Source organism: Arvicanthis niloticus, chromosome 12, assembly GCF_011762505.2.
Source record: "Arvicanthis niloticus isolate mArvNil1 chromosome 12, mArvNil1.pat.X, whole genome shotgun sequence".
NCBI classification, from domain to species: domain Eukaryota; kingdom Metazoa; phylum Chordata; class Mammalia; order Rodentia; family Muridae; genus Arvicanthis; species Arvicanthis niloticus.
Window position 1 is genome coordinate 66,817,418 of NC_047669.1, and position 16,174 is coordinate 66,833,591.

The window sequence follows — 16,174 nt, forward strand, 5'->3', positions numbered from 1 at the left end:
GGAGTTTCCTCTTTCCTCAGGGACGGGTCTTTTGGTGATACAGCGGCTCTTGAATCAACTATGCCTCTGTAAATAACGCTCTGTTCATTTCCCCCATAGTAAAACCCCAATAAACACCATGTTTGCCCAGTTATACCTCTGGAAAATTATTTCTTTGTTCTTGATGATCTCTCTGGGTTAGATGTTTGCTTATGTCTCCTCGGGGGAAAGTCACACAGCACTTTCAAATCTTACCTCTTTGAAAAAAAAAAATTAAACTAAAGCTTATGGTCACTACAACTGAAGGCTGGCCTGGAGTGAGCACCATCATACACAGCCATGTTTGAGTCAGTTTCCTGTTTCGTTGACATCAGTGGGACTGTACTGGATGTCAATGTCCTTGAATTACACTATCACTTCCCACCAGGCCAGGCAAAATGATATTATCCTATTCTCACAATCTGTCCTGCGCATCGTCGTACATCAGTCACAACCAATTCTCCTGTGGAAATGTTAATCCTCGGGTGAGTTCTCATCCAGTTCGCCTATACCATAGTTGTGTACTGAAACATCGAACTTCAGTTTTAGTTTAAAATACTGTGATCTAACGCTAAAACGTGCTTGGCTGATTCATTATCGCTACATTTTTCCTTTTTTGTTTCTCTTCTTTTCTTTTCTTGATCAGTATTATTTGTTTTCCCCCTAGGTCCCAAGGCTATTATACCCTGTGGAGTGGGCCTTAAGTCAAATCAGTTATTGGTTGGTTACTCCCACAAACTGTATGCCACCATCACCCTAGCACATTGTGCAAGTGCTTGGCTGATTACTACGTTCTTGGGACACAGGACAATAAAGAAGGAGCAGTGTGCTCCCTGACATTTGGAAGAGCAGCTGGATCTATGTTTATGTTGAAACCCCAGTTCTCAACCATGATATGTAGAGATGGGACATATAGGAAGTGCCTAGGGCTAGATCAGGTCAAGTCTCAGGATGGGATTAGCATTCAAGGAAGATGAAACCTTAGAGATTTCCCCTCCATCTTGTGAGGAATCAGTCAGACACAAGTTAGGAAGAAGGGCTCTTCTAGAACCCAAACACTGTCACCACAATCTTCTTTCCAGGTAGCAGAACTAGAAAAAAATGTGAAGTTTAAGCCATTTAGTCTTTGTCTATTATTTCTTCTTATAGCAGCTGGAATTAATATGTTTCCCCAATAAACGATTGTGTGCATAGGCCATCAAACTAGACATGAAGGATGGTGAGAGGCTCAGTGGGTAAAAGTGCTTGATGTGCCAAGCCTGATGACTGGAGTCTGATTCCAGGTTACACACACTGGAAAGGACAGACTTCCCAGCCCTTTGAAACTCACAAGTGTGTTGGATCATATCCAACACATGCCTCAGAAAATAAATATTAAAAATTGTTTATAGAACAGTGGCTTGTAACCTGCTTTCCTAAGAGATGTTTGGCAGGATCTGGATACTTGATTGTCCTTCTAGTGTTGGAGAATGTCTTCTGGAAACACTTTTGTTTCTTACTTTTTGAGACAGGATCTCACCCTGTTTTCTAGGCAGGCCTGGTCTCTTGCCTCCCTCCCAAGTACCAGAGTTGCAGGTGAGTGAGACATCATACAGCTTGGGACACATTTCTGGTTAAGTATTCCAAAATGTTCATATCTTCATATCCTCATGAATAAGAATGACTCCCACAGTATGTGGGGAGTGACCAGGTCCAGTCCTTGCTGCAGAAGTAGTTATTAGCTGTTTTACCCATCATTTTCAGGGGCTGAGGATCTAGCTTACTTGTAGAGAACTTACCTAGCATACAGGGAGCCTTAGAGTCAAATCCCAGCACCCTATATATGGAGCATGATGGCACATGCTGTAGTCCCAATGCTTGCAAGGTGGAGGTAGGGCAATTTAGGGCCATCCTTGGCAACCTAAATTAGAGGCTAGATTGGGATACTTGAGACCTTAGCTTGAAAGCAAAAACAAGACAAAACAAAACAAAACAAAAACAAAAAAAAAAAAAACAAAAACAAAAAATAACAGAAAAACAAAAATCAAAAACTCTACAGCTTTTCCGTTTCTTTCTTTCTTTCTGTGTGTGTGAGTGTGTGTGTGTGTGTGTGTGTGTCTCACATTTAGAACATGTACTGGCTGGTTTTGTGTGCCAACTTGACACAAGCTGGAGATATCACAGAGAAAGAAGCCTCCCTTGAGGAAATGCCTCCTGAGATCCATCTATAAGGCATTTTTCAATTAGTGATCAAGGGTGGGAAGGCCCATTGTGGGTTGGTGCCATCTCTGGACTGGTAGTCTTGGGTTCTATAAGAAAGGAAGCTGAGCAAGCCAGAGGAAGCAATCCAGTAAGCAGCACCCCACCATGGCCTCTGCATCAGCCCCTGCATCCAGGTTCCTACCCTGTGTGAGTTCCAGGCCTGACTTCCTTTGGTGATGAACAGCAAAGTGGAAATGTAAGCAGAATAAACCCTTTCCTCCCCAACTAGCTTTTTGGCCATGGTGTTTTGTGTAGGAATACAAACCCTGACTAAGACAGAACATAAGGACCAAGACAGGACAGCATGGCCTTTTCAAACAATAAGCACCATCAATTAGACTTATGGAATGTTTTACCGGCACTAAGAACTTGTTTCCACAATTTCCTCTTCAGACACCCAGGTTAGGTGGAAGTGACCAGATGAAAGGCATTCTCAGTAGTCTAGATGACTAAATAATAAACTTACCATAGACTCACACCAGTACAATGTATTCCTATGAAAGCCTAATTTCATACAAACTGTAGCATGCCTCAAGGGCATTCTCGGGGTGCCCTCTCTACCCTCTCATGCTCCTCCCGTTTTTCATGTTCTGTCAGTATCGTTACATGAAGCGCCTTAGACTGATAAATGCAGGGATGCTGCCTTTCCCCCTCCCCCACACTCAAGGTCCACAATCACCCTTCAAAGAAACGTCTTGCCTGGAGTTATTTTATTTAATTTATTTATGTAATACAGTGTAGAAAGCTATCATGGCATAAGCAATGATCCTGTACAATCATCCTGCAGAAAATTATTTTTGGAGAATTCTTGGTAATTGAAGACCAGCAGAACACTCCCTCCCCCCACCCGTAAAAGTGCTTACGATGAACAGGGACATTATTATTTTTTATTTTTTATCAAAGATCCAAAGATACACGGACAAAAAAAGTTCAAATCCTCAATGCCTAATGTGTGCACATAAAACAGGCACAAAGAAATCAATGTGTATCCTCTTATTCCTATATCACAGAGAGAGCAGAAGCAGCAGTCTGTACAGTAAGATGCAATCATGGAAAAAGAATTTTCTAAATCATTTGGAATACTTAAAAAATGTTCAGAATGCATAGTGATCAGGAAAAGAATACTTAGGAGAAGCAGCTAAACGCCCACGTTCACACGAAGCATCCCCCATCGAGTTTTAAAGCATATTTCAAGTAGGAGTTTTTCGGGCCACAAACCACAAGAATAATATACAACGGGCTAAGGGGCTATGTATGTGATAAATAATCAGGAGAGAATCTATTCATGCACTAGTTTGATACAGCTAATTTTTTTTTTTACAGTACACAAAACCCATTAATAATGTAGTGTAGAGACCAGAATGTAAAGAGAGAAAGAGAGAATACATTACTGATTTGTATATTAATTCAAGTTCAGGCATCTACCAGCACAGCTGTCAAAAGCCGAGGGTGAGTAAATAAACAGACGGGTTTGTTTCTTTCCACGTTATTTTATAAATGAACACCGATGGGTAGTGAAGCAATGGTTTCGCTGTCCAAGTTCAGAGGCCGCTGCTGTGGCGGGGGTGCGGGGTTTAGTTCTGCATCTGCTCAAAGAACTTGTAAGTTGGATTCTCATATCCATTCTGCTGCATCTTGGAGAGGTGGCGTTCCTCTGGGGTCACGGCGGCGTCAACCTAGAAAGCAGGTACAGAGACTCCGGTTTAAAATACACCGAGGACTCTAAGGTAGCACAATACTCGTAGGCAGTAACAAGGCACGGTGTGCAGCTCTTTTCTTTGGCCCCAAAGTGCATAACAACTATGATTTATCAGCTTTAGCCCCAACTTCTGACACCACGTGGGAGAGGCCAATGGTTTACGCCGATGCTGCGTCTGGCCACTAGGTGGCGCTGAAAATCTTGAGGCGAGTACACGGGTCTGCACAGGGCACACTGGCTGAAACAGCCAGCACTGGAGTTGTGGGATGATGAGCAAAAAATAACGTCTCACAAAGTGCACTGTGAGTGATACTTAGATCTGTGCAGAATATAACACTCAGCTTTCAGGGGCCCCGGGTATCTTCTGCCATTTCGAGGTACTTTTATCTCTGTAGAAATGTTAATTTCTACAGAGTTCTGAGAGCCTATTAAATAAAGGTAACACACACACACACACACACACACACACACACACACACACACACACACACACGCATATATATGTATATAATATATACATATATAATATATATTATACCCCTTTTATATATATAAAAGGAGTATAAAGGTAACTATATTAGGTAAAAAAATATGGTAATATATTTTACCTATAAGTATAATTATAGGTAATATACCTATATATAATATAGGTAATATATAGGTAAAAATAAAGGATATATATATATATATACACACACACATATGTGTGTGTGTGTATGATATTACTTGACACAAAAAAGGAAACTATATAGACACACTATCCTAATTATACATATCTATCTATCTATCTATCTATCCATCCATCTACTCATCCATCCATCCATCCATCCATCCATCCATCCATCCATCCATCCATCCATCAGCACATACAGAATTTGCAGTGCTGGAGGTTGGATTCAGGCCTTACATACGCCAGGCCAGAGCTGTCAGAGCTAACAGCAGGGTTCGGCTGTAAGATCAGGCCAGCATGATAAATACGCTGTGCCTCAGCCACTGTCACTCAGCTGCGCAGGTGTTCGTCTCTGCAGACCATGCAGGGCACTCATCACTTCATAGGAGCTAATGGCTTTTCTTGTTTCTATATTTGTACTACCTCTCCCTGTGAGGAGAAGAGGAGGTGCTTGCTCAAGTCTGCTCAGTTAATAGGAGCTCGGGCCCTGTAAAACCACATAGAATACAGCATGTTTCCCACGGAAAAGTTAAGGTGGATTCTATGGGTTTTACTTCAAAAGGATATTTCTTATTCTGTCCAGGACTAAATTGAGCTTGCAGCCTCATTTTCCAGAGGGACTCCATTTCCCACTGCTGAGTGCTGTCAAATGATATCTGGCATTTTCTCCAGCTTTTTCTCTGTCTGTCTCTGTCCCCTGCCCCCACCCTGTCTACTGCCAGTGTGGCACAGTTCAGACCCCACATGACTGTCTTACTGCAGTGGCGGCTCCAAAAGCCAACCAAGGGCAGAAAAAAAAAAGCCAGAGAGCACACGGTGTCAGTGTTGAGCCACCTACCAGGGGATGGACAGACCTACATCTGATACACGTAGATTGTGACTAGTCCCACCTAAGATGTAATTCAGGTGGAGAGCCTTGTAGAGAGAAACTCCTTCATGCCCACTGTGTGTGACCCCCACCTCGCAGAACCAGTGACTCTTTTAAGGCTGGGCACGAGATAGATTTCATGACACAGTCAAAATGCAGTGGGAATAGGAGCTGCCCTTCTCTCAGGTCACGGGACAGTTCCTTCTGCTGTTGGTCCTGACTCCTCCTGTCTGCAGGAGGTGGTATTCAGATGGCAGCTGTTCTCATCCTTCCTCCTGTGAGAGTCGCCTGTAGTCCAGTCTCCAGGTCATTCCAGTAAGGGCCTGGGTGTTTCCTCTTCTATCGAGTGCTACCTAGGAGCTAGAGCTCAGAGAGCACCTTCAAATGGACGCTCAGCGTCACCGCCCTCTGGGAGGAACACACAGGTGGTTTTCCCATCTCCTCCTGTTTGCTGTGATCTGCTCCGCTGTCAACAAATGAGGTCACCTCGATTTAATTGGCAATTGTGTAACTGCCCACAGGCTTGCAAGCTAAAATGCCTTCTCTCTACAGACTAACTCACAAAGTGAGAGCCTCCAGTCAGCCTCCTATTTGGCTCCCTAGGGACGAGGCTGGCTGCCAATCGTGTGCCACTTGAACCTGGCCATTTTCTCCACTCTCTAGGACCCCGTAACTGAAATTTCAAATAAGGCAATTAAAACAATAAACTTGCTTTGGAGATCAAGCATGAAGCTGCTGTTTCTCAGTATGGAAAACTATATACAGCTGCCTGTTAAGAGTCTATACCTGGAGGGAGGGGCAGCAACTCTCCAGCTGCCTGTCAACAGACATTTGCATCTTCCAAGAACAGCAGGGCACCTGCTTGTTTAGTACTCTTAGTTTTCTGTCTTCAAACTCTAAAGTAAATGTTCAAGGGAGTCCCACCAGAGATCCAAGGCTCAGCGAGCTGGCTCAGTCTGGGCATCTCAATTCCCTGTCTTTTCTTGGTTTGCTTCCCGTGCTAATCCTCAATGCCCTTTGCTGCTGGGAGGCAGAAGGGTTTCAGGATTCCTGCCATGGGGCAGCTTAGCCCTCAGTGTTCACAGGGCTCTGGGTTTGTGAAGAGATTGCTTTTAAAGGCACCCAAGGAGAAGAGTCCAAATGGCATCTTTTAATCCCCAATCCCCTTGAATTCTGGAAGTGAATATTCATGTCTGGGGAGAAACCTCCAGCTAAAAAAAGAACAAGGGTGAACCTTCCTCATAGCAAGGGCCTTCAAAGCTACTTTGAGGACTGTGCCAATCCCTCTATGACCACTACGTGCCACTAGAAAGAGACTGAAATTGTGGGCATGTTCAGGAAGCAGCATACTCAAGGGCCATGATACCAGCTACTAAAGCAGAAAAGCTTCCTGGCAGAATGAATCTTTGGTATCATGTTAAGCAAATCATTAAGTTAATATTTGCTTCTTATTTTTTAAAAAACTCAAACCAAGTGCTCATTTCTGATGGCCATCAACTGTATCAATGATGATGATGATGATGATGATGATGATGATGATGATCCACTAGGCTTCTTTGCACGTCCACATTTCTCTCCACAGTTTTCCTAGGCTTGCTATCTCTGGGACCCATGGGAGTCTTTCATTGTGAGGACAAGAGATGCCCAAGAGACACATGATTCCATCATGCCCAGGTAATGGTAAAACTACAAAGATGTGGTCTTGAGTGACCAGGACACTCAGTACATTCATTGTCCCTTTTTGTTCTTACTGACGCAGGTTTACTCATTCATGAAGGAAGTTAAGCAGAGCTGGGAACAGTGCCATTTCCATAGGCAAGGTTCCTTCAGCAGACACAGGAGATTGGCTCCAAAACCAAAGAGGAAGGATGCTTAACGTTTTTTACTTAATAAAGCATGGTATTTGCATATGACCTACACACATTTTCCTGTATAGTTTAGCACCCCCCAGACCACTAGGACATATAATTCCAAATACAATCTAAATGCAAATGGTTGTTATACCGATTATTTAGGGAATAATCGGTTGATGCTCAGATGCATTACTTTCCCTAAATAGTTTTGATCTGTGGCAGGCTCAACCCGTGGCCATGGAGACACTGTGGCTGAGTGTATGCAACCTCTAAGTCAGGCAGGGGACGATGACATCCATCCTGCACACTCCAGAGGCACTAAAAGATAAAGGGCCCATGGAGTCCATAGCGGCCAGCCTCACTGCCAACACCCCAGGCTGAATAGTAGCTCTTGGTGGCCTAGTTCTACCACTTCAGCTAAATGACACCTCCCTCAGGGCAGAGAATGAGGACAGCACCACAAGTAAGTTCTATATCAACCCTCTGCCCCAATGTGGACTCAATACAGAGCTGGACAAAGCCTCAGCATGGACAGAAACACAGACTGTTAAGGGGAAAGGGAGATTTCAGACTCCCTGCAGCATCATTCTCCAAGATAAAGTGAAAATCAAGACCATTTCTAGGTGTCCAAGAAGATACCACTCGGCTACGCCAAGCAGTGGTCCACCCTAAGGATGCTGCAGTTTCTTTAGGATCTGGTTGACACATCAACATTTTTTCCTCCATCCTTCTGAAGAGGCAGCATCTCTTGGTAACTGATCAGAAGAAACACTTGTCCCAGGCTGCAGGAAGGGGTTTAAGAGGAGGCTTAGGTTTGGAGGTAAGGGGGTATCATTTTCTGTTCCCCAAGGCTTGCTTCGGGAGTAGCTCAAAGAAGTCAGCATTAGTATGTGTTAGTACTAAAGCCTAAGGGGAAGTTTCCATGTCTCAGAGGGAGTGGAGCTCTGGTAAGAACATCATTTTTTTGCTCAGCTTTCCTGGACATCATTGTGGCCTTAACAAATCCAAGGCTTCAGATTGTGGCTACATTAACTACGGCCAAATGAGGCCATGAGGGCAGACTGTAGCCCAGTATGTCCTTAGAAGAGAGAGATCAGGACATAGTAAGACCCATGGGAAACTATGCGAAGACCTTGGGAGAATACAGACATCTATAAACCAAGGAGAGAGGTATCAGGTGCAACCAAGGCTGCTGACAGCATGATCTCAGACTTCTAACCTCCATCACTGGGCAGGAAAGTGCACTTTTGTTGTGTAATCCACTCAGCCAGTGGTACCCTCTGAGGTAGCCTTGGTACCTTGCTGGTAGACTCAGCAAGCAGAAAGGCTCCAGCTTGTAGTATCAAGATGGGAACTGGTAGACTTTTTTTTTTTTCCCCAGACAGGAAGTCCCAGCTTGAACTGAAATCACACCAATTTAAGACCATTTAAATAAAATTCTATTAATGAAATTCAAAGAAGTTTTTGAATTATTTACATATGCAAATAGGGAATTGAAGTAAAAGAAACAGATTTTGGAAACGAGAGAAAGAAACAATGGAAATAATGTTTTACATTGTTTGAAGAACAAAGACTTAGGTACACTTATAGAAACAGCAAAACCCCAAATTTGGTGTCTGTGCATGTGTGTGCATGTGCGTGTGTGTGTGTGTGCATGCGCAGGCCAGAGGTTGAGGTAGGTATTCCTCAAAGCTCTCCACTGTTTTTCGTGAGACATGGTCTCTCGCTGAACCTGGAGCTGGATTCGCTTGTCTCATCCCAGGCACTCACTGAGGTGCCTGGCGGTTTGTGAGGATGCTACAGACCCAAACACAGGTCCTCACGTGTTGCCTTTGTGTGGCAAACACTTTACTGACTGAGTATCTCTCCAGCCCCAGAGCTATTGCTTTGGAAAAAAAAACCCAAAACAAAACAAATCAAAACATCTGTTTATATTCTAGTTTGTGAACTATTCAGCTCTTTCTCCTCCTGTCCCCTCAGTTTCCTGGGTCTCATCCAACACAGTGGTCTTTAAGTATATCCACATCAACTGGGACAGAAAAATAAAACCTACAATAATTCCCAGGAGCATCCCCATGAATAAACTGTGGAGATTCTAAGGACCCATGGATGTGAGATGTCTGGCTTTCTCTCACTTGAGTTTATTAAATTATCCCTGCCTTCGTATGATTAAGGATAGCTTAGAGCAGTGTCTTTGGGATTAGTGAGATGCTTACTTAACTTACTTAATCAGAGTGGCCTCTGATGGAAATCAATGGGTAGTATGGGGGAAACCAGGACTATATTAAGTTTGGAGCTGTGCAATTCTGTTTATTCGATTGAATTTTTTTCATCAAAAAATGAGATCGGTTTGGCCCCAGAGCTCTTTAGGTTCTAGAATGTTTACACTATTAACTATCTAAAGGTTATTCACACAGGGAGGATTTAAAGCTTCTTCATCACCAGAAGTGTATTTTAAATGCATAGGAAGATCTTGGCTGTAAGTCTACCTCCTTTCGATTTCTTCCCTGCACCAAGAGGGGAAAGAGTTACATTTGAAATCTGTATTTTTTTTTTGATGATATAACACTGGCTTCTGTGGTAAACATCCCTGCTTGTCTGGTCTGTGGGCAGAAAGAAGTCCAACACATATGCAATGTGGGGGTCTCGTGTGTGCACTCTTTCCACACTCCCTGTGTTTCTCCACTGACACCGTGAAACTAAAATTTTTGCTCAGGGCAACAGTGTGAATAGCTCCTCAATGGTGATCACGCACTATACTGAGCTATTTGGTACTGTGTCATTTCCTCCAAGACATTAATGGTAAGAGTCATTACTGAAAATTAGTATTATTTATCATCACCTGGTTCTAATCAGAGGCCCAAACAAAACAAAGAAAAACAAAGTAACAACAACAACAAACAACAACAACAACAAATCAAACCAGGAATGTTGAGGTTTCGTTTTTGACTTCTGACACCACTTTTGATATTTAAGAGGAGTCATATGTATATTCTTAAAGCTGAGTGTTATAATTAGTCTTAGTTTAGTTAATTTCAGTACAAGTTGTTAAAGTAACAACTCATAATGTTAATGAGAGCACATTAAATTCACAATACCCAGGGGTGGATGAAAAAACACAGCAAGAAAGCAGCTGTGCCAGAGCACCACAGAGGGATGCTGTTTTTCTCCTAGGTAGCCCTTGGCCAATGTTCAGTGTGTCTCCCAGCCTGCACTTCCTGCCTTGACTCCCACTTGCAGACAAGCCTCCAAGTTTACTTACCTCCACCACGCCATGATGGATGGATGTGTACTGTTTCTTCTTCAGCATCACCAAGGTGATGACAATCACTGTTGCTATGACAACGCCACCCACCATGAGTCCAATGATGGCGCCTTTGTTTGAACCCACATCTTCTGCAAAGAACACCTTCGAAAAGAAGCCAAGAAAAAGGTCTGTAAGTGCAGGAGACAGTGGATGTAGAAAAGTTTCAGTGGACCTTCCACCATAGCTCCGTGAGTATGAGTTGGCAGGTCCCTAAGAACGAGCTTCCTATTCTCCAGAACAATGAGCAACACATGGCTTCCCAGGTTCTGAAGTCAATTTCTCTGGTGCATCCCGTGACAGACGTCTGCAGGGACCTGAAATCCTCTAACAGGTAAGAATCTGGTGATTCTCTTAGAGTTCCCCACCATTATTCTGAAAACAGGTCATCACTTTCCTGCCCACAGCAGGTGGCTCTGCCCTTAGCTAGGTTTCAAACCCATATGTTCCCATTTCTTTGGAGGGCCATTTTTTATATGTGTCAATAAACATTCTGAAATGCAGGAGTTAATCAGAGGGAAAAGTCAAGTTACCTACTTCATAGTACAATAATTCAGATTCAGTACTCTCCTTTAAAAGTGCCATGTCTCTCAAGGGGAGCGGTGGTAGGCAAAGAGAAACTTAGTGTTACAAACAACTCAGACTTTATCAGGTTGCCTCTAGAAATCAAAATTGACAATATTGCTTTACCCTGGTTGTTTATATTGAACATAAACAGAATTCTGAGAATATCCCAAAGAAGAAATGTATTCACTGTGAGAAAGCCTCTGCAATGCATATATAAGCTTCCGTGCTCTTTCCAAAAGCAAGCCAGTGTTTTTCAGCTTTATCTACTTCGTCGGAGTAGCACATACAGGCTGCACTTTAATCATCTTGTTATATAAAAGATGATCTTATGGTGGATCAAACAAGGGAGGGAGGGGGAACTATGTCTAACTATACAGCACATTTGTTATGTAAGTCAGTGCACACAGCTCCCTAAATACTTTCTATGCGGCTTCAAGACAGGTGAACGACCGATTTTCATCGCTAAATCCATCCCTGCTGCACTTTGCAAGGGCGAGGGAGGCAAACTAGAGCAGAGAAAAATTTTCTAAGCGGATGTTACTTACGGCCGCATCTGCAACAAAATTAGAAATGGCTCATAATTAATCCCCTCGCCAACCAAATATGCTAGCTCAACATATTTATTAAAGAAAATCATTAATTAACTAATGATAGTACAGTGAGACAATCAGGAATAAATGTGAGTCTGGACATATTCCTCTGTCTTTAAGGAAATACTGTAATTCTGTAATATTCATTGCACTAATTATAGTACATTATCTTATCAACTAGCACAGTAGAGGGAGCTGATACCCTTAATTTCTGTGGCTGCCATTAGTCACTGTCGCATTATAGGAGTTCATGTAATTACTGAGAAGGGCGTCTATGACACCAGCTCAGGAAAATGCGAGATTCTGGGCACTCATCTTCCGCTCCGCACCCCAACCCCCAGCCAGCCCTGCAGCAGTTACCCCAGATTTGTTTTGAAACCCTGCAGCTTCAGCCTGCTCAGGAGCGCCTCTGGTTTCACAATAACAAAACAGCAATAAACTTGCCAAATGAAAACTACATTTCAGAAGGCTGGGTGCCTTTTTCTGAATAAAAAAGAGAAAAAAACAAAAACAACAACAACAAAAAAAACAATGCAAATTTGAATCCCTAGCCGGCTTTAGATTTGCTACAATAATTCAGAGTTGAGAAACCAAACAACAAAATCCTTTTTTTTTTTTTTCAGATTCATACTAGGATCTACACATTTTCCTTACAAACACTGGGAAGACACTTGGACTCTATAAAGGAATCAGACTGCAGGCTCACACGCTCCAACCACAGCGCTGGAGTGCTTACCAATCACCACTATACGGGAATTTTTTGTTTTGATCACCACTTAAGTTCTTTATTGTGATAACCGGTAACATGGTAGGAAACGCTAACAATCTGGGGTTTGGCTTCTTTGAATTTCTGAGTTTTTGGGAGAGAATTATATTATCTCTGCCTACCTACAAGGAAGACCTTTTCATTCTAATTCTGACCTTAGGAAGAAAAACACCATTCTCTTAAGAGAAACGGCTGTCTGCTTTCCCAAGGTTTCTGATGACTGAAGAAGCTGAGGCAGCACAGTCACCTCTTGGCTCCACTTACCTCAGAGGGTCTCTACTAACTTTCCCTTGTAAGACAAAGAAATATTGGAGGTGGGGAAACATTAGGAAGGAGGAGTGGTTAGGATGGACTCAAAGAATCTATCTGTAGGTGGGAACTTGAGCAAACACCGCAAAAGAGGATTCATCAAACCAAGTACTCTCTGCATGTTATTTAAGACCGAGTCTTCAAGTGAAACTATGGTTAACCGAGAATGGTCATGGCCAAAGGGTTTCAAAAATCTTGGTTTCTAAATTTTTTTTTTTTTTTTTTAATTTACAGAGTGAAATTATCTTGGAAACCAGAATCAAATCTAAACAAATTTCACTTATGTTTCCTACACACAGTATATACCTAGCTTAAAGGGAGTTTTACACGACGCCTTTCAGAACCTCATGATGTTGAGAGTTTCTTGTTTGTGGTATCCTGCCAAGGGTTGGGAAGTGAGTTCTGGAGCTTTCCAGTTTGGATATTTGGATTAAATGTGTTCAACCTGAAAAAACTATGTTCCTAGGAAGCATAGTTCTTGGACATCAGTTCATGCAGCTGCAACACTGAGATGAATTACACTTACAAGTTCTGCCTGGGCTCAGAGGCTTCTAGTCAGAAAGAACTATGCACAGAGCCCCGCTTCTTTCCCTTCCTATCTCTGTGAAGACCTAGGCAGGCACTTCGGTTTTATTCCCAGCAGTCCCTCTCAGTTTTGGCACAGGACGAGCCAAGAGGTACGATGTATGTCATCTGGCCAGACACAATGATGGGGGAGAGATTGATTATTTTTGTGTACCAGTTTTTGATGGCGGACTTCAAATCCTGAATCATGTCCGAACTCCGCATCCATCTTCACTTCCGAGATCTCTTCCGTCTTGATGTTGGTCAAACCAGAACCTGCGTCAAGCACAAAGTATGCAGGACCGTCAATTAGTGTGACCTTGAACCACGACGAGGCAAAAGCCGCCTGAAAGTTCTCTCTAGGGCAGAACTTTTAGGAAAACAGATTTAGGAATTTTCTCAAGATAAATGACATCCTAGATTTAAACCATTAACCACCACCTAGCAAGCAAAAGGACTGAAGAAGGTTGAACGGCATGCCTCTGTGGCCAAACACATGCCGTAATTAACAGGGGAGGGAGAGAAAGGGGGGGAAACCCATCAATGCTGCTTAAGATGCTGGGTTAAATTTGTACCTAAGAAATGTTGACTTGGTTTTAATGGCTTGTTGTTTATTATGTGCACATTTTATTTTTTTATGGGCTGTCACTGCTTAAAGTAAAACAAAATGCAAAGCTTTTGTTTTCGAAACTGAACATTAACGACCTGGGAGAACAAATCCCTTCCTTTGGAGCTTTGTTCTAATCGCAAGTAAATTACATTCATGTTTCTATGCACGGCGGCACTGTCAGTCACAGAATTTGTTTAGCTAAGCATCCTAGCTCTCCAGCTATACATGCCACCTGGAATCGCTTCATCTGCTGACTTCATCTGCTCCTTCATCTGAAGGAGCACACAACGAGCAGAATGCTTCTTTGGGACTGATAGAATTCATCACCTAATTCTTCTTCCTCTATACGTGGCTGCATGATTCCTGGACCGATTCTTACAGTATTTCACGATTCAGATATTAATTGGAGGTTCAAAACTAATATGCAAATAAGTTTTAGAAATAAAAGCAAAGACACACAGGAGAGGTGTCAGTTTGCATCAGTTGTATTATTTTCTGAAGTAGCTGTGGCATGCGACTGAAGTAGAATCTGAGGATCTGAGGGACTTTTAAAGCCATCTCCTCCATGATGTTTCCAGTGGAGGCAGGTTCTTAGCACCTAATGTGAATTTGAAGGAAGAGATTGGTCTGCAAATGTTTTTTTTTTTTTTTTTTTTTTTTTTTTTTTTTTTTTTTTTTTTTGGGGGGGTTTTGCATCAGAGAATGATGCATTTGTTTCCTTCAGATTAATCCAATACAGTCTCCCTATAATCTACACTGTGGAGCCTGGTTCTATTTAGAGCGAGCCAGGCATCTATCCTTGACACACAGTGGTGGGTTTGAGCAAGTGTGTCAGACATGAAAAGAAAGGCAGTGTGTTCTGGAGGATTCCTTTCTCTGGCTATGCATTCTGCGTTCCTACAACTCCAGTGGGGACTCATTTCCTGTGCCTGGTCTAAAGGCTCTTCCAATTCTTGTCCATCAGAACTTGTCAGAGTCCATCAGAACTGGAGAACTTGTCAACCCCCTGCTGACGCCGAAAAGCACAAGGTCACAAGCACTGAAAAAGCCAGTCTAGCAGTCAGCATGGCTTCTGCTGAGAGTAAGGATAATTTGACAGACCTAGGCAGTCCATGCTGGGTGTGACTCATCACCACCTATTGTCCAACTGCCCACAGTGTTTCCGTCGGACAACCCACCCTAAACCGGACTCAGGATGAATGCCAATCTTCTCACAGCCATGAGGCTGCTCTCCCTCGCTCCTGCCTCTGGATTACACTTCCCTATTTCCTTCTAGCAGGGCCTTCCTCTTCTGTTCTAACTCTCACAACGACTCACCATGGTTGTTCAAGTTCCTTGTGTTTTCTTGGCCTGGGTTGTAAGGAGCTGTGCTTGGCTAGATATGTGAGCACATACAACACCCATTTATTATTAATAATCATTTCAAAAGCTAGGACTTAAAATTCTGTCCTCTGAGCAGGGGATAATATGGTATCTAAGCAAGTAGAACATGGCAGAACTGATATCAGGGCTGGTTATAAAAGGCACCAAAGCTTCTTTCTTATTCCCTCTACTGTACTTCTTGGTGTGGGGGAAGCCAGCTGCCATAGAAAGGTATTAAAAACTCCTCACAACAGCCATGAGAGTAACTGACAGGGGTCAGTTCTAGCCAGACCTTTATGAGACTATGTAGAGTGAAAAATTATAAAGGCCATTTTATGAAATATGTGTAAATTTTTCGCCTTAGACCCTGGGCAGAAAAGCACCTGCCAGCAGGTTTGGGTCCATCTAATTAGTTACAGAGGAGGGGGAGTTACAGTACAAAGGCCTGTTAAAAACATCCCAGAAGCTGACTGGCCAAGGGAAGAACTACACCCTGCCCTATGGTACGGCCTACTAGTGTTCAAAAAAGGTAAAACAACCAATCCTGTGCACCCACGTGAAAGTTCACTTTTTCCCTACCCCGCCCATATATAAGCGCTATGCCCCTGAGCCACGAGGTCAGTCCCTCTATCCCCTATGTGAGATATGGGGATATGGGCTGGCCCAGAGCTCTGATATAATAAACCACCTCATGTGCTTTACAGCAAGACGGTCTCTCGTGTGTCCTTTGGGTGCGTGCTATCCTGTGACTTA

General features: G+C 43.0%; 1 protein-coding gene across 6 annotated transcripts in view; it reads right to left on the reverse strand.

Moving 5' to 3' along the window:
- Positions 1-2,964: 2,964 nt before the first annotated feature.
- The window catches only part of App (amyloid beta precursor protein), a 227,010-nt gene continuing 213,800 nt past the window's right edge, over positions 2,965-16,174 (reverse strand). For all 6 annotated transcript variants that reach the window (XM_034515230.2, XM_034515229.2, XM_034515228.2 and 3 more), the window contains 3 exons: positions 13,625-13,725; positions 10,612-10,758; positions 2,965-3,935 (listed from right to left, as the gene is read on the reverse strand). In XM_034515230.2, the coding sequence (XP_034371121.1) occupies positions 3,834-3,935; positions 10,612-10,758; positions 13,625-13,725 (350 nt within the window). In that variant the 3' untranslated portion in view covers positions 2,965-3,833. The remainder of the gene's footprint in view (positions 3,936-10,611; positions 10,759-13,624; positions 13,726-16,174) is intronic.